Source organism: Macrobrachium nipponense, chromosome 1, assembly GCF_015104395.2.
Source record: "Macrobrachium nipponense isolate FS-2020 chromosome 1, ASM1510439v2, whole genome shotgun sequence".
NCBI lineage: Eukaryota > Metazoa > Arthropoda > Malacostraca > Decapoda > Palaemonidae > Macrobrachium > Macrobrachium nipponense.
In genome coordinates this window covers 149,854,579-149,874,560 of record NC_087200.1, presented here as the reverse complement: position 1 = coordinate 149,874,560, position 19,982 = coordinate 149,854,579, and the positions used below count along the sequence as shown (strand labels likewise).

The following is a 19,982-nucleotide window of genomic DNA, read 5'->3' as shown; positions in this document are numbered from 1 at the left end:
ATAATATTCAATCATTTACTTTCATTTTGCAACAAATTGGAAGTCTCTAGCACAATATTTCGATTTATGGTGAATTTATGAAAAAACTTTTTCTTTACGTCCGCGGGGTAACTCTTCCGAAAAATGATATTGTAATGATACAATAAAGTTTGTTCATACTTACCTGGCAGATATATATATATAGCTGTATTTTTCGAAGTCCGACAGAATTTAAAAACTTACGACACACGTAGTGGGAGTCAGGTGGTTAGTACCCATTCCCGCCGCTGGGAGGCGGGTATCAGGAACCATTCCCATTTTCTATTCAGATTTTCTATTCCCACTGTCTCTTGAGGGGAGGTGGGTGGTACTTTGAATATACATATCTCCAGGGTAAGTATGAACAAACTTTATTGTATCATTACAATATCATTTTGTTCATGAAACTTACCTGTAAGATATATATATAGCTGAATCCCACCTTTGGAGGTGGGAAGAGACATAATAGGATTTTAGGAAACATATACATGCAGATGATTGATATCTTGGTTCCTTACCTGTTAGCATAGCTGACTTTGTGATTACTGTCACCCAAGTCTGCTTCTGCTTTACAAGAGTCTCCAGTAAGGTAGTGACCTATGTAGCTGGTGAGATCTAGATGATCTGTCAACGGGGGCGTGACCACAATGCAACTAGACCATTTGACCATACAATGAGGGCAACGAAGCAATAAAAATACCACCTGGCCTAGTCTACCAAAGGTTAAATCCCACAAAAACTAGGCTAAAGGAAGGGAGATCCGCCTCAGGCGGTCGACCCCACAACCATAAACACACAAAATTAAAAACTCACCTAACCACTAAAGGATAGGATGAATGCTACTTCCTGCCCCCAAAACAGTGTCTGCGGCGACGTATGGCCCAAGCGAATAGCAGTTTTCGTATGCTGTCTTCACCTCCCGCAGGTAGTGTGAAGCGAACATAGAGTTGCTCCGCCAAAAGGTGGCACTCAAAATATCACTGAGTGCCATATTTTTATGAAAGGCTACCGAGGTAGAAATAACCCTTACTTCGTGGGCGTTCACTTTCAACAGCCTCATATCACTGTCACTGCACAAAGAATGAGCTTCTTTGATGGTGTCCCTCAAGAAGAACGCTAGAGCGTTCTTAGACATAGGTAGATCTGGCTTCTTGACAGAGCACCACAAGTTACCAGAAGGCCCTCTACATTCCTTCGTCTTTTGTAAGTAGAATTTTAGAGCCCTGACAGGGCACAGGACTCTCTCTGGTTCTCAACCCACGATTTCCGCCAAACCCTTAATCTCAACCGTCTTAGGCCAAGGGTTGGATGGGTTTTCGTTCTTTGCCAGAAACGTCGGGCTCAAAGAACAAACTGCATTGTGGTTCTTAAAACCAACATGCTTACTTATAGCTTGGATTTCGCTAACTCTCTTCGCCGTTGCCAGAGCAGTTAGGAAAACCGTTTTTCTTGTAACGTCTCTAATTGAAGCCGTGTGAAGTGGCTCGAAACGGCTGGACATAAGAAACTTAAGTACCACGTCCAAGTTCCATGATGGTACTTTTGGTTGCGGTACCTTCGTTGTCTCAAAAGACCTTAGGAGATCGCGAAGGTCTCTGTCATTGGCCAAATCCAGGCCTCTGTGACAAAAGACTACAGACAGCACGCTTCTGTAGCCTTTTATCGTCGGTACAGCCAACTTCAAATCCTTCCTCAGGTAAAGGAGGAAGTCCGCTATCTGGTTCACAGAGGTCGAGGTGGAGGAAATGCCCCTCTTTTTGCACCAGCTCCTGAAAACAGCCCACTTCGATTGGTACACTGCAAGAGAGGAAGCTCTCCTTGCATGGGCAATCGCTCTTGCCACAGGTCTTGAAAAACCTCTCGCTCTAGCCAACTTTTGGATAGTCTGAACGCAGTCAGACTCAGAGCGGGGAGGTTTTTGTGGTACCTCTCGAAGTGGGGCTGTCTGAGTAGATCTGTCCTCAACGGAAGCGTCCTCGGGAAGTCTACTACGAAGGACATGACCTCTGTAAACCAGTCTGTCGCAGGTCAGAAGGGGGCGACTAGCGTCATCCTCGTTTCCTCTGAAGCTGCAAATTTCCTCAGCACTTCCCCTAGGATCTTGAACGGGGGAAAGGCGTACAGATCTAGCCCTGTCCAATCCCATAGAAGGGCGTCTATTGCCACTGCTCCTGGATCTAGAACCGGTGAGCAGTAAAGCGGAAGTCTCTTTGTTCTTGATGTTGCGAAGATGTCCACGAGAGGACGTCCCCACAACTTCCACAGCTTCTGGCATACATCTTGATGTAGGGTCCATTCGGTCGGCAGCATCTGACCTTGCCGACTGAGGAGGTCTGCACGGACGATCTCTACCCCTGCGATGAACCTTGTCAGGATCGTAATGTCGCGTGCCCTCGCCCACAACAAGATCTCCTTCGCAAGAGTGAACAGGGACCGAGAGTGTGTTCCTCCCAGTTTCTTGATGTATGCCAGAGCTGTGGTGTTGTCCGAGTTGATTTGCCCAGTGACCGTGTTCCGATTGTTGTGATGAAAGTGCCCCAGCATCTATGGGTACAAGTGGTGTGCAGATTTATCACAGGAAATGGGAAGTTTGTTGACACAAGCGACTCCACAAACATCGAGATGGCGTCAATCTTCTAAGATGTTTAAGTGTTTTGGTGAGATTTGCACTGCGTTGGCCACCCTTTTCACTACCCTCTGTTTAATGCTTTAAATTTGGCCTTAATTTCTAACTTTGGAGAAAATACTTACTTCGAAAGGAGAGTAGAGGTCTTTAGCTCCGTTTCTCACCAACAACAAGTCGCGACTGATGCCCATCTCCGATGTCAAGACGCGTTTAAAATGTACGTTTTTTGGGATTGTTCACGCTGATCGTACATGGTCCACTCTGTACCCTGCAGTTTTTTACCCTATTGCCTAGCTGAAGCATATATTACTAGTGATGAAGTTGATAATCAAACAAAATAATTTATGGGAAGTGCCATTGGTAATTTCTATTCCTTAACAGCGACCTACTTTGGTAGGACACTGCCACATCGGGGGATAGGGTAGGTACCTACTAGGTACTAGTAGGTAGCTAGAAGTAGGTAGGTAGGAAGGCCTGCATTAGGCTAGGTAACCCTTTTCTTCGGTTGCCATTCTAGGACTTCTAACAAGAAAAGCAGTCAACGCTGCATCTCAAAACATAAATAAACCAAACGACACATTAACAGATACGATGCGATCGCAGAGAAGGGAAAGAACGGTAAACCCAAACAAATAAATGATGACAACAGTGTGTAGGATTCGTCGATCAGCTGATTTCAGATTTCTACTAGGTTTAGAAAGCAAGTTCTCCCGTTTTCATTTTACGTCTCAAAAACATGGAGTTTGATTATAGCTTTCCTAAAATATATATTAAAAACAACAGCAACTAACAATGAACGTAACGTAGGTTAGAGGCATTAGCATGAGAAATAAATAATCATTAACTCTCACCGGCAAGTCGGACGATTGATCGTACGGTAGAAGCCATTTTGCCCAAGTGGAGGTCTGTCTTGTTGCATTAACCAAGAACAGGTGTAGCCCTGACGAAATAGTGGTGGCTGCCATCTTGCAAAAAGGCAGTTTGGGCCTTTAAAAAGAAGTCTCCTTTGCCATACCATGAGTCCACAATTTAAAATATGTGTCATCTATTTAAATAAATTATACTGTCTATTAAATGTGAACTTTTAAATTATTAGTAAACAATGAGTGATACCATTATTCGTGTTCAACTAGTTTTTTAATGTTCGTGTAATAATAATGTCTGAAAACGACAAAATAAGAATTAAGAACAGTGCTGGTTGCAAGTTCAAATGCTTCTGACTCGCTTGTCATAATGACGAAAACATTCTATTCTTTTCCAACTAAGTTTCACACTTCTCTGTGCGAATAATATTCGTGTATTCAACAAGGATGGATGTTGGAAAAAGAGCCTTCGAGCACAGGCCCCGCCACAGGGTACTAAAACATTAGGGTCTTCAAAGTCTTAAACAGGATGTGTAAACCTGAAGACACATATATGTTCAAATCAGCTATGACACAGAAAAGAATATTGCTCAAGAAAACATACCAGACGGACTAAGTGAGGGCCAATGGCAGGACCTGCGCAAATATCCATGACAGGTTAAGATTATGTTTATGTTAACTATGGAAATTCCACGTAAACTACATATTAGCGACTTGGATATTTGCAATTGAGTTGACACAACAAACACAAGCTGGCAAGTTCTCGTACGTAACTGAGGATTTTGACAAGTATATAAAATAACTGTGTATTACAATTAAACCCGTGACTGTTCCGCTTTCTTAATGGATTGATTAATTTGATTTATTTATTTCTATTAAAACAGGTGTAACAGCATCTGGTCGTTGATGCCATAATAAAATTAAATAAAAAAATTAAAAAGATCGATAGATAGATAAGTTTAAAAGGAGTCTCATGTAGTACATATATTATATATATATTATATATATATATATATATATATATATATATATATATATATATATATATATATATTATATATATACAGTGGTACCTTGACCTACGAGTTTAATTTGTTCCTTGGTCGAGCTCGTAGCTCAATTTGCTCGCACATCAAATCAATTTTCCCTTTTGAAAATACTTAAAATACCCTCAATTCGTTCCAACTCTCAAAATGTCACCCCATATTTTTATGTTTCATGCTATTAAATCATGAAAATACATATCTAAATAACAAATATTGTATAAAAACATAGTAGAAAGAGTATGTATAGATATAATGTTTCATACAGTGTACAGGTTGTGTCCAAGTTACAATAATTCTTCTTACGATAATCCGATTTTACAAGAGCAAATTACAATAGCTTAAATAAGCTCAAAAACAGCAAAAGAAAATTATTAAAGTATTCTTTAATGTTATACTCGGACTGAGATAATGTCATGTAATAACTTCATTTGCTATAGAACGAAGATCAACAAGGAAATATACCGTTAAATTTAAACCTAGCTGAAGCTGAGAAAACTTTTCAAGCTGCCAATGACTGTCATCGTGCACCGTCAACAAGGATAAAATTTCTGTAAACTTATGCCATCAAACACAACCGTAGATAAAATAGAGATAAGATCCTTTTATAATCAAAGCTACTGGGCTTGAAAGAACACATTTTACTGTTGCTTTCACGCTGATAAAAGATGCATAATGTGAAAAAAGCGATCGGAATCATGTAATTTTTTTTACTCACAAATGCCGCAACATAATCTGTTAACGAAAAAAATAATTTAGTTCAAATCACAACGAGTCGTATTCAGGTCATAATTCGACTTGAAAACACATCGTATAACAAAAAAAAAATGATCTTGTCTCATATAAGTCAAGTATCTAGATTCTAGACATTCGTTTATGCTAACTAGAAGCAAGAAAATTTGCTCAGAATTAAGTTAAATATGGCGAAATAAATTTGTATTCACCATCAGGTGATTTCCAAACCAAAACATTGACCTCTATGTTAGTGGTATTTTATAATACATTAATATGAGAATACATACAATATTATTGGATAGAGTGGAGTAATGTATAATTTTCAAAAAGATTATTGGAAGAGATGCATATTTATTTTTTCTTCTTTGCCTATCTTAATTTTCGTCACTAGGCCATCTAAGTAGTAGCGGTATCTTGAGCTCGTACCTCAAAATTTTGCTCGTGTAACAAAAAAAAAAATCGACCGAGTGAAGACTCATATCTCAGAAAACTCGTACATTAATTCACTCATAGGTCAAGGTACCACTGTGTGCATATATATATTCATATATATATGAATATATTTTCTCTCCCTCTTTCTCTTGCTCGATATATATATATTTATATTTTCTTTCGTCTTTGCATTAATAATAATTCTTTTTGGAAAAATTTGTGTAAAAATTCATGATATTAAATTGTATATGCTCCCGTGTTTTCTCAAATTGTACTGTTTTCTGGGAAAATCACTTGTTTACTGCGTGTATCCTTCAAGGTGTGGCTTCCCTCAGGCAGTTCCTCCCTTCTGTAGAGTGAGAATCTCCCTTATTGCTTGCTAATCTTGTAGTGTCAGTTTGTATATTAAGCTTTCTTTTGACTATGTTGTTCTCTGTAAAATCAGTTTGCCTCAGTAAAGGGTCCGAACAGGACCGAAAGTACTTGGCTATCTCGCTTTTTCATTTTTTTCCTTCGTGGCAAAAATCTTTTATTTTATACATCTATATATATATGTATATATATATATATATATGTGTGTGTGTGTTTGTGTGTGTCTGTGTGTGTGAATATAATCACTTTAGCACGTGATTCATTTAACACACATATCCACAGGTGAAAAATAAGAAGCGGGTTGTAGGTTCTGACCGGTTTCGACTTTATTTCCAAGTCGTTGACGAAGGACTGATACATAGTATAAGAAGTTACAAATATATATACTGCAGAGACAGTACTGATGAACATACACACAACCGTTTAAGACAGGAGATCCACCCACAGGCAGGCGTCAAGGTAGAAGCGGCTTTCAAAAATTCCCCTTTGGTTTACATATATGAAAACATATCAGTTCCGAGGTAGAGCGAATTAGATATTAAAGGACAATTGTAGCTTAAATAATTTATATGAATCACAGCGATGTGATAATTATTCATAATATGGCTACGTTCGTCAAACGTTTGAATTTGTTAATATGGTAAAGGGGGTTGGATATCAATTCCAATTACGAATAACCGAGTTCAACGGTGATTTGTAAGGTCAGAAATGGTATAAACTTATAACCTCACTTGTTAGCCGAATCGATAACGTCACTGTCATCTTGATTTCGTCCCTGTCTGCCGGACGGTGGTTCGATCCCACAAGAGGACGAAATTATTATAAACTAAAAAAGTCTCCTTCGGTTTCCATGTATGAAAATATATCAATTCCGATATTATAAAGGACATTTGTAGCTCGAATGATAATATATATATATATATATATATATATATATATATATATATATATATATATATATATATATATATATATCCAGGTTGAAGAGGTAAAGGCATGTTGTCTTTCACAAGTATCGTTTATTACGCCAACGTTTCACATCACATGATGCATCCTCAAGGCTGGAAATTATATACTATTAATATTAAAACATCACTCACTCATAAAAAAAACAAAAAAATATTTTACATTTACAAATAGAAACACCTACCAAGGTAAGAGTTAAAAAGTGACTAAAAAGGCTGAGAGAAAATAAACAGAAGAAAGATGACCAAAACGATTTTAGTTACCTTTCTTATGTTTATTTTCTCTCAGCCTTTTTAGTTCACTTTTTAATTCTTACCTTGGTAGGTGTACCTTTCGAGTTCTCGTTTTTAATTGTTTCTGTTTGCAAATGTTCAAATAAAATATTTTTTTTTTGCTTTTTTATGAGTGAGTGATGTTTTAATATTCATTGTATATAATTTCCAGCCTTGAGGATGCATCATGTGATGTGAAACGTTGGCGTAATAAACGATACTTGTGAAAGACAACTTGCCTTTATCTCTGCGACTCTTATGATTCTTCTTCTCTCTCTCTCTCTCTCTCTCTCTCTCTCTCTCTCTAAATATATATATATATATATATCTATATATATATATATTTATATATAATAATAAAATATGTAATATATACACACACATATATATATATATATATATATATATATATATATATATATATATATATATGTAATAGCCACATTGCCCTCTTTTTATCTGATACACTTGTCACTACAAAGGCTTGAGATCCAAGTGCGAGGAATATGAAGAAATTGTGATGTCTGGAAATAAACCCGGGTTACCATAATCACGACGAGGTCTATCAGCGATACTAAAATGTAAGATATGACCAGAGTAGTTATATGACCTGGAGGATGATATAAAAACTGAGTGAAAGATCTTTCACCAGCCATGCGACGAAGCTACGGTCACACACGGCGCAAAATTCTGAACGGCAAGTTTGAATCTCTGGAACCTGGTTTGAATAATTGTTAATAAGCTAATAAGTAGGTACTGTGAGGTATTACGGTGCGGCATTTCTGTTAATGTTAATGCATAAAATAAATCAAGAAACCATAATGTAGCCTCGCAGTTGTAAATTCCCAGGAGTCACACTTACAAAATGATATTCCAAAAGTTTCACAACAAAGACTATCTACAGATAACACAAACCTTAATTTCTTTCATATTTCTTTGGTTGGATCTCGAGGCTTTGTAGTGACAAGCGTATCCAAAAAATAGCAAAGAATTTGAGAAGTGAGTGTCTATTGGGGCTATTACATTTACATTTACGAAATGTTCACTGGATGATTGGAAGGAGATAAGAGCCCTTAGCCAAGAATATCCCTCAATAGCAACCTTAAACAGTCTAATAGAACGACTTTGTGGTAGGCTTTCACGTGCCAAGTCTGATGCGTTAGGCTTGTTTTTATTTCAATCTGTGGGGCGCTGGCTCAGCTCTCTCTCTCTCTCTCTCTCTCTCTCTCTCTCTCTCTCTCTCTCTCTCTCTCTCTCTCTCTCATTTTAGCAAAATTGGTTAAGTTGTGTAATTAGCTACATTTTGTCACTATTCTCAAAATATAACGATAAAATTTTATCAAACAAATTATGCTATTAGTTTCCACTGTCATATGAAAAAAATCAAAATCAGTTTTGGTTTAGATATTGTCATAATAAACTTCTTCCAGCAAGCATCGGATGGGAGAAGGCACCTTCTGGAATTTATGATTTTTTTTGCAAGAAAACATGATTATTAAGAACTGATAGAAAACAGAATTTTTCAAAATCTAAAATAAAACTGATTTGTGTAAGAGAAAATTGAGTTGTGTTAGAAACGGCGCAAATTGACGACTCAGTCTGATCTCTGTGAAACTTCCATTAGACAACACAGGGAAATTTTCGTCTTTATCAGTAGTCATACTATAGCAGATAATCTGGTTAACAAATGATTGTACTTTCACCAACCAATTAAACAAAAAAAAGTTAAGAGAAAATATTTTTCTTATGGTTGTAAAGACCTTCTATACCCACTAATCACGCGCTATAGCTCATCTAACTTGTAAAGACGTTTGTAAAGACCTTTACCCACTAATTACGACCTTGTATCTCATCTAACTTGTAAAGACCTTTGTAAAGACCTTTACTCACTAATCACGATCTTGTATCTCATCTAGCTAAGCAGCAATAATCACATGTATATATTTATATGTAGAATTTCCTGGCCATTCTGCTTATATATAATTCATCAATGTAAGTCCATTATGTCTTTTGCTATTGTCATTTTATTAACTGCTAAGAAACACAAAATTCTCCTCTGTCTGTATGTGGGTCACAAGACTCGGGGTCGGGCACTCCGTTGCCGTCCGCACACTGCTATGTATACCATGCGCCCAGATAATAAATTAACCCACCACCAAGGTAGGTGCAAGACACTGTCCTGAATAGGAAAACTCGGGGTCATCATTCAAGACTCCGCACTCCTCCCAACACCTCTATCCACTCACATAAAAACCATAAAACACAGAACAACAAACAATCCACCCAGTGCATGACTGGTACAAAGACTCGCCAACATCAACCTTCATCACCCAACATCCAGAAGCGAAGCCCCGACTCTGACATCCTTCATCACTCTCTCACCTCATGCACAGCATTCCTTTCAGCCTCATGCATCAACAACACACACTACCTCCCACTCGGAATAGGAATGGAATAAGGAAATGTTTACGGACCTCACAAGCTAACTAATTAGCAATCTTTTTCTCAGACTCATACCCTTCCTTCTTCCCATCTGTTGGCCTCTCTGACTTGCCAACACTCACTGCTATTGCACTTTGCCTACCACTGAAGGGCACCTTAGGGTTTAAAAAGGTTGGACAACCTTACCCATCAAAAGTTTCTTTCCAATATCACACTCATCAACTCACCCATTATCACCAAATAAAGGACCATATCCTACCATAACCACTTTCTCACCATCCTGAATTACGGGCTGCTCTGTGAGCAAGAGCCCGAGCTGACATCAGGTCAGCTTAATCAAAAACAACAACAACATAATGAATTAGTAATACTCAGTTCTGTCTCATTGCGACCTCACAACTGGCGACCCGAGGAGTGACGCTAAAAAGCTGTTTATGCCTCGCCTTTAATGGACTCACTACGGCCGTGCTTATCTTCAGAAGCCTTTAATGGAACCATATGGTAACAAAGTTTAGGCTTCTGAAAACTCCTTCCTTGGAAAACCACCCATGTCACTAACAGACTAATTATGGTGTACCTTCCTGGGTACGTTCTGGAGTGTTTGAACTGGTTTGGCCCCGCCATTTACGATTCTCATCGACCGTATTCAGAAAGTCATTAGTGGCACCATGCGGCGTATAGTTTTGACTTCTGATGAAGCCCAAACACCATTAACGGACTAAATATGGTGGTTAATTTGCATTTTAGTGTGAAAGTATAAAATGGCAGACCCGGAACTCGAAAGTCAATCCGAGGTCTCATATATCCTCTGCATCCCCTCTCACCTTTGAAAACTGCTATATCTCAGGTGATAAAGCTGCCGCCATTCCCGCAGCAAAATACTAAGTCATGGTTCCTGCAGGTCGACGTGCGATTCCATGTAGCACGGACAAAGAAACCAAAGCAGATATCACCATGACGATACTGCCTGAGGAAGGATGTGTTTAATAAGATTACCCCTTGGCTAGATGCGCAGACAGAAAAAATAAAATACGAAGACCTCTGCAGGAAGCTCATCGAAATATACTCCATGCCCATCCCAGAGAGAGCCCAACACGCCCTGGACCTGATGAACCAGCCCCTTGGGGACGCGTTGCCCAAGGACATCTGGGATAAACAATGAGGTCTCCTGATGCTCCTGGCCTACGATGAATTCGGCAAAAGAAGGGAGGTCAGCCTATCACAAAAAATATTCTTGCGGTGCCTTCCTCAGGAGGTGAGGGTGCAAATTATGGAGCCAGACACACTCTCAATGGAGAAATTGGTGAGCATCGTGCATAAACTCCACAAGGCCTTCAAGCTCGCTGCAGCACCTGTAACCTACAGCCTGATAGAAGAGAAGGTCGAGGAAGGGAATACACATGCAATATACAGAAAAAGGGTGCTACCATAACAGCAGAGGACATGGACGAATCCAGCCTGGTGTTATTTCTACCAAAAATTCGGAAAGAACGCCAGAACCTTCAGAGCTCCCCATGCATTCCCAAAAAACGCAGAGGATGGCCACCCATAACATCAGTGGCCGTAACCAACAGGGAATCCCAACCAGTCAGAGTCTTCATCCATGATGTGATCTCAGGGTGCCGAATGATGGTAGACACAGGAGCCATGCAGTCAGTCTTTCCGCTGCTGAGGGAGGACCACAACCGCACACCCAATGCCACAGCTGCACTAGTGGCCACAAACGGAAGCCTTATTCAGTGCTACAGAACCCAGACTGGCAGAATATCCACTCTGAGTCATAGGAACAAGTAGCACTTCATCATCACAACGTCAGGTTCCCCGTACTGGGTACTGATTTCCTCACACAACTTGGTGTGCTGGTGGGCATCAGACGTAAACGCCTTCTAGACACCTGAACCTGTCGCTCCTGCACGCTTGCCACAGGCCCAGGAATGCCTGCTATATGTGCTGCCACTTCATCCAAATACAGCACCCCCCTGCACGAATTCCCAGACATCTTCAAGCTGGAACTATGCCAGGTGCTGGGAACACAGGCCAAGCACAGCATCTACCACCACATCACCACCACGGGTCCACCGACGCATGCCAAATTCTGCTGCCTGCCACCCAAGAAGCTCCAGGATGCTAAACAGGCATTTGCAGAAATGGAGAGGATGGGTATTTGCAAAAAGGCATCCAGCCCATGGGCGTACCCCCTCCACATGGTGAAGAAGCCAGACAGTTCCTGGAGGCCCTGTGGGGACTATCGTTGGTTTTAACCTGGTGACAACACCTAACCATTAACCCTTGCCAAACATGCAGGACCTGACAGGAGCCCTACACGGTGTCAAAATATTTACTAAAACGGATTTACTTAAATCTTATTTTCAGGTGCCAGTCAATCACAACGACATCCCGAAGACGGTCATCATCACTCCGTTTGGAACATACACCTTCTCCTACCCCACCTCCGGCCTCAGGAACGCTGGGGCCACATTCCAACGCCTGATGGACAGCATCCTGGGGGACCTACTTTTCTGCATCTGCTACATGGACGACATCCTGGTCTTCTCCAGATCCCTGGAAGAGCACCTGGGACACATCCAGGCCGTGCTGAAAGGCCTTTAGGAGAACGGATTGATTGTCAGATTTGACAAGTGTTCTTTCGGTGTAGAGAATGTGGACTTCCTGGGAAAGAAGGTCTCCCCAATGGGTGTCCGCACCATGGCCTCCAAGGTAAATGCAGTAAACAACTTTCCTACAACAAATACGATCAAGTCCCTGCAACAATTCCTCAGCATGGTCAACTACTACCAACGATTCGTGCCAGACATTGCCCGTATCATGTATCCCCTGACCGAGGGGAAACCAAAAACACTGATGTGAGAAATGCTGCAGCAGAGGGTGCTCGAGCATATGAAGGCAGTCCTCACCAAACCCACCACCTTACCCTACCAGAACCCAACCACCCTTTGTAAAGACCTTTACCCACTAATCACGATCTTGTATCTCATCTAGCTTAGCAGCAATAATCACATGTATATATTTGTATTTAGAATTTCCTGGCCTTTCCGCTGATATATAATTCATCAGTGTATGTTCATTATGTCCTTTGCTATTGTCATTTTATTAACTGCTAAGAAACAAAACTTTCCTCTGTCTGTGTGCGGATCGCAAGACTTGGGGTCGGGCATTCCGTTTCCGACCACACACTGCTATGCATATTGCATGCCCAGGTAATAAATTAGTAATACTCAGTTCTGTCTCATCGCGACCTCACACGGGTCAGGAAACTGTAGGGTACGTGAATACAATTGAGGGCAACTGTATGACATTGTCATATGATGTTCCTGGTTCCTGGTGGGTAGGACATATGAAAATAAAATGTTCCCGTACCGCAGTGCTTCTCAAGATCTCTCTAGACCTTGGTACTTCTAAAGTCGGCTCTAGGTCTCATTCAAACAAACTTGTTGCAACTGCATGCAAAGAAGACTTGGTAAAGAGAAAAAAGAGACTAGGCTCAAAGCCATACAAACAAACCCACTGAATGCCAACAAAGGAAGGGTCAATATATTTGATGTTGATATGCTGGAAGGGACAGCTATCCTGGATTACCCATGAAGAGGCTAACAAGAGTTACTGATGAACCTTTCGTCTTTTAAATCTCCGTTAATATCGTGTGTGAAATAGGTCAAGGCGTATAAAATTTTACTTAAATTAATGTTGTTTTCATTTGTTAGCTGTATTGATAGATTCTAACAGGTTTCTCAAAACAATATTATTACATCTTGTAATTAATTGCACCACTACAGCACCAATCATTTCTTTGTGATGTTTCACTTGGTCCATACAAAAGAGCATCATTCTAAACGAAAAATCCCATAGAATTGCATGGTTCCATAATATAGTTCTTGTAGACCTTTCATAAGCTGCAATGGTATGGCTAAAAATGTAATCATATTAATTTTATTCTACTTATGCATACCTTGATCCCAGTCTACACAAGATATGCGATGGAGATTTAAAAGACAATAACAATTATCAGTAAATCTTGTTAATGCTTTTAGCCTCATTTTTTTAACCATAGACAACTGCTCCTCGAATGTAATCATCCTCATATATATATATTTATATTAATATATATATATTATATATATTATATATTATATATATATATATATATACATCGAGCTACAATGTCCTTTAATATCTAATTCGCTCTTATCCATCGGAATTAATATATTTTCATATATGCTTAACCGAAGGGGGGGGAATTTTTTCTCGATAATAGATTTGCCTGGACCAGGGCGCGAACCTATGGATCCTTTCAAACCCAGGAACGTCAGTGAAGCTTTACCTACTACACCTCTCGCGGTGGTGTAGTAGGTAAAGCTTCACTGACGTTCCTGGGTTTGAAAGGATCCATAGGTTCGCGCCCTGGTCCAGGCAAATCTATTATCGAGAAAAAATTCCCCTTCGGTTAAGCATATATGAAAATATATTAAATTCCGAGGTAGAGCGAATTAGATATTAAAGGACATTGTAGCTCGATATATGTATATGAATCACGGAAATGTGATATGACTTACATATATTATATATATATATATATATATATATATATATATATATTATATATATATATATATAAAGGTTTTTTGCCCCGAAGGAAAAAATGAAAAAACGAGTTGGCCGAGTACTTTCGGTCCTATTCGGACCCTTTTACTGAGGCATACTGATTTTTACAAAGACACCATAGTCCAAAAGAAGGCTTAATATACAAACTGACACTACCAGATTAGCCATAAGGGCGATTTTTCACTCTACAGAGAGGAGGAGGAGTCATAGGCTAGCCACACCTTGAAGGATACCCGCGGTAAACAAGTGATTCTTCCAGAAAAACATTACATTTTGAAAACAACACGGGAGCATATCCAATTTAATATCATAAATTTTTACAAAAATTTTCCCAACAAAAATTATTATTAATGAAAAGACGAAGAAAATATATATATATATATATATATATATATATATATATATATATATATATATATATATATATATATATCGAGCAAAAGAAAGAGAGAGAATATCGAACCAGAGAGAGAGAGGAGAGAGAGAGAGAGAGAGAGAGAGAGAGAGAGAGAGAGAGAATTAATAACTATATACATGTGGGACTAATTTATTAGTTGTTCATTTATTTTGAGGTCCTTTATAAACATCTTACAAATATATGGGTCCAAATGGTACATTCCCAGACTAAGATTTAGGTTGTTTTTATTAGTGATTTGTATAATTGCCGATTCCAGTAAATTTCTTGAAACATAATCATTAGATCTAGCAATTACCGAGGTATCACTCCAATTAATACAATGAGATTTTTCACTCAGATGGATAAACAGTGCATTTGAAGTCTGGCTGTTTCTAACTGAATACATATGCTGCTTGTAAACCCGAACACATAATTTTTACTAGACTGACCAACGTAAAACGATGGGCAATCCTTACAAGGAATTTTGTAAATGATGTTGTTATTTGTTACGGGACTATTCTTAATTAGCATATCTTTAATGGTATTGTTATAAGAGAACACTACAATAACATTAAACGATTTAAATATTGATTTTATGGTTTTCAAATCCACGAAAATAAGGTAAGCTAAGTACATTTTTAGGGATTTCTTTTTCATTAATAGCAACATTATAAAACTTTTTATGAGCTTTTTGATAACATAAATCAATTAAATGAGGTGGGTAGCAGAGATCGTTTCCTATCTTTTTTATGTATTCTATTTCTTGGTCCAGGTATTGTGGACTCGTGATACGCAAAGCGCGTAGGAAACTAGAAGAAAAAATTGAAATTTTAATATTAAGATGGTGGCCAGAATAAAAATGTACATATGTTAAATTATTTGTGGGTTTTCTATAAATACTGAATTTGCATTGGAAAGATTCTCTATGTATTAATACATCTAGGAAAGGGATGACATTGTTATTTTCAATTTCAACAGTGAATTTTATGGATGACACTAAATTATTCAATTTAGACAGTAAATCATTTACATCGATACCACCAGGTAAGACTACTAAGATATCATCGACATATCGGTACCATTTTAAGGGGATAAGTGTGATATTCGGGAGGTGTTGTCTCTCAAAAAATTCCATATATAAGTTTGAAAGGAGAGGTGATAAAGGGTTACCCATGGCCATACCAAATATTTGTTGGTAATATTCTCCATTAAAAATAAATCTGCAATCATAAATACATAACTTAATTAAGGAAATTATGTGACTAACGGACATAGGCAATTCATGCAGTACAAGTTCATTACTTAAATATTCTAGCACAGAGTCAATAGGGACGTTTTGTAAACCAAAGAACATACATCAAAACTGACAAAAATATCGCTAGGGTTTAGTACAATGTTATTTAATTTTTCCACAAGATCAAGAGAATTCCGGATGTGTGAATTAGATACAGTTCCTAGTAGCGGGGATAACAGTTTAGTAAGATATTTAGATAGTTTATAAGTAATTGATCCTACAGTACTAATAATTGGGCGCATAGGTTTGTTTTCCTTATGAGTTTTGACTAGGCCATATAAATAAGGTAATGAGGGACACTTTACAGTTAACTGACACAAAAGTTCTTTTTTATCTTTAAGAATTTGTTTGATATTGATATTAAAGTTTTTTATTACTTGGTCCAACGGATTTTTTGCGAGTTTTTTGTAAGTTATTTCATCCTCTAGTAAAGTATGCATGCGTGATATGTAGTCAGTTTTGTCAAGAACCACTAAACTATTGGATTTATCAGCCTTGGTAATGTGTAAGCTATTATCATTCTTCAATTTTAAAAGAATTATGTTTCAAGAAATTTACTGGAATCGGCAATTATACAAATCACTAATAAAAACAACCTAAATCTTAGTCTGGGAATGTACCATTTGGACCCATATATTTGTAAGATGTTTATGAAGGACCTCAAAATAAATGAACAACTAATAAATTAGTCCCACATGTATATAGTTATTAATTCTCTCTCTCTCTCTCTCTCTCTCTCTCTCTCTGGTTCGATATTCTCTCTCCCTCTTTCTTTTGCTCGATATATATATATATATATATATATATATATATATATATATATATATATATTATATATATATATATATATATATATATATATTTATATTTTCTTTCGTCTTTTCATTAATAATAACTTTTGTTGAAAATTTGAAAATTTGTGTAAAATTCATGATATTAAATTGTATATGCTCCCGTGTTGTTTTCAAAATGTACTGTTTTTCTGGAAGAATCACTTGTTTTACCGCGGGTATCCTTCAAGGTGTGGCTAGAGCTATGACTCCTCCTCCTCTCTGTAGAGTGAAAATCGCCCTTATGGCTAATGTGGTAGTGTCAGTCTTTGTATATTAAGCCTTCTTTTGACTATGGTGTTCTTTGTAAAATCAGTATGCCTCAGTAAAGGGTCCGAATAGGACCGAAAGTGCTCGGCCAACTCGTTTTTTCATTTTTTTCCTTCGTGGCAAAAACCTTTATTTATACATAGCATCACGTTTTATATACTTCGTGATCAAGTTATTCATATATATATATATATATATATATATATATATATATATATATATATATATATATATATATATATATCTAATAAAAGGAGCCCATAAAAACACCAAAATGTAGAGAGAAAAGTACTATATTTCAGAGACTGCTGTCTCTCTCTTCAGGTATATGAATGAGAAAAGTTTACAGAAAAGGTGGTATTTATACCAAGAGATTCGTCCACAAGTAAGCCAATTTTAGGTCACCCCCACTGATAATCTTCCTTTAATCTTCTTAAGCGTTGGTTGAATGAACACTGCGTCGACGATGTCCGATGTCCAATTCCCTTTTGAGATGTTCATTACCTGCTTCTCTTTTATTAAGGCCGATTCCATCATTTGACTCTTGTACCGGCAGTTGCTGCTATAAATTACACGTGACATATTCCAGTTTATTCTATGGTTATGTTTTTCAATTTATATGATTGAAAATAGCCGAGTTCTGTTGTCCATACCTAACTGACCGTTTGTGTTGTATTAATCTCTGGGGAAGTGATTTACCTGTAAATCCGATGTAAGATTGGTCACAGTCCTGGCATGGGATCTCATATACCCCAGAGTCTTTGGGCGATGTCTTTTTGTTGGACGTTAATCAGGGATTTGGCTAAGGTATTTGGGTAGGTAAATGCAAAAGGGTTGGATTTCCCAAGGGTGTGAGTTACTCTCTTAATCGTCTCCAGGTGGGGAATTTTATTTTATTGTTGGGTGTGTCTCTGGTCTTGTCTTTAGGGGGTCGGTAGAAAATTACGTTTGCTTTTTGAATTGCTTTCTCAATTATATGGTCAGGATACTTTAAAGATGAAAGTTGCTTGCGAATTAGTTCAATTCTTTTTCCAGGAAATCTGGGGAACAAATTCGTAAGGCTCTTAAGAATAGGTTGCTAGCTAGACCTATCTTGATAGTATTGTCATGATAGCTAAAGTAGTGAATATATGAAAGTGAGAACGTTGGTTTTCTGTATATGGTAAATTTGTATTCTGTCGTGTCTCTGATTATTAAAACATCAAGAAAAGGAATTTTGTTGTCTGTTTCCCATTCAACTTTAAATTTGATGCTGGGCACTAATGCGTTTAATTTTGAGAGGAATTCATTAAAATTACCCCACTTATTATCCCAAAAAGTTAGTATGTCATCCACGTATCTCATCCACAGCATGTTTTGGGTTTTATTGCATTTATTACTGTAGTTTCAAAGTATTCCATGTACAGATTGGCTAAATAGGACTTAAAGGACTACCCATACTACACCCGAATTTTTGCTTGTAGAATGATTCCCCGAATGAAAATACGTTATTAGATGCACATAATTCAACTAACTATTATTTTGTCAAGTGCCAAAGGGAAATGATCTGAATAGGGGGATAATTTTTCCCTTAAAAACTGAAGAACGTCCTGTGCTGGTACTTTTGTGAATAGGGAGTCTACGTCAAGGCTTAAAAGTTTTATGTTGTGAAGTGGTATATGTGCTTCTCTGAATTTGTGACAAAAGTCTTCCGAATGGGCTCCTTTTATTAGATGGAAGTCTGTTGTTACAGAACACTTTTACCAGTCATTGTCAGCCCATTATGGAATTCAACCGCCTTTCCATTCTCCACGATTCTTCACTCACTTCCAGAAGTCAAGCCAGTTTTCCGCAAGTTTGAAAAAGAACTGAACACACTACACCGGCTGAAAAACCAAAAACACTTTTTGGAGAATGCCTCAAGAACAAGTACTTCCAAAAATGTACGGATTCGGGAGATGGACTCTGCAATCAAACCCCTTCCCTCTATACACAAGATTTTACTGGAAGAAAGAATCACCAATACGAGAAACGACATCTTCGTGCTACGCAGAGTGATATATGGAACTCAATCTAATCTTCGCCTCCTCACTACGGACCACGTATACAGGTATCTGATTTCATTCTGTTCCGACATTGCTGCCTATAATAGCGTGACTCATTCCCAACAGAACTTTTACGCAAGTTAAATAACCTAATAGGATAAGTAGCGCATGGAATAATCTTGAACAACAAGACAAAGTTTTAAACTTATCAACACCCCCCTTACTGTAAATCAACATTTAGTTTTAAATTTAGGCTTATCCTTTGCCCTAATGCCAGACCGCAAAAACAACCTAGACTTCATAGTGGCTTTTGATAAATTCATATCTGACAAAAACTACAGCCAGTGAAGAGATATGTTTAAAAAGGAGTGTTACTAAATGCTTTAACTGACCTTCATAAGAAATATCCTGTTCCCCGCAGATTCATGATAGCCATCCACTCGCTAAAAAAGTTAGATGATAATAAGTAGATCTGACAAAGACGGCAAAATTGTAATAATGGACAAAGACTTCTACCTCGACAAAATCAACCAGCTCCTTAGCGACACAAATACTTACGAAAAACTGACGAAAAATCCCCTCCAGAACGTTCCCACAGAATTTTTTCGGAAAGTAAGATTAATTGGCCAAGACAAAAAGAGTATTGAACTATTAGAGAAATTTAAAGTAATTAATCCTAAATTACCCTACTTTTATGGTCTTCCCCAAAACTCACAAAGACAATCTTCCATTCAGACCCATCATTTCATCCGCCGGAGCTTTCAATTACAAAATTTCT

The 19,982-nt window shown here is 38.0% G+C and overlaps 1 protein-coding gene across 1 annotated transcript in view; it reads right to left on the bottom strand.

The window, feature by feature from the left end:
- LOC135219755 (succinate--CoA ligase [ADP/GDP-forming] subunit alpha, mitochondrial-like) overlaps nt 1–3,650 on the bottom strand; it is a 134,957-nt gene extending 131,307 nt beyond the window's left edge. The window contains exon 1 of the mRNA XM_064256801.1: nt 3,496–3,650. Coding sequence (XP_064112871.1) covers nt 3,496–3,532 — 37 coding nt within the window. The 5' untranslated portion in view covers nt 3,533–3,650. The remainder of the gene's footprint in view (nt 1–3,495) is intronic.
- Between the last annotated feature and the right edge of the window lie 16,332 nt (nt 3,651–19,982).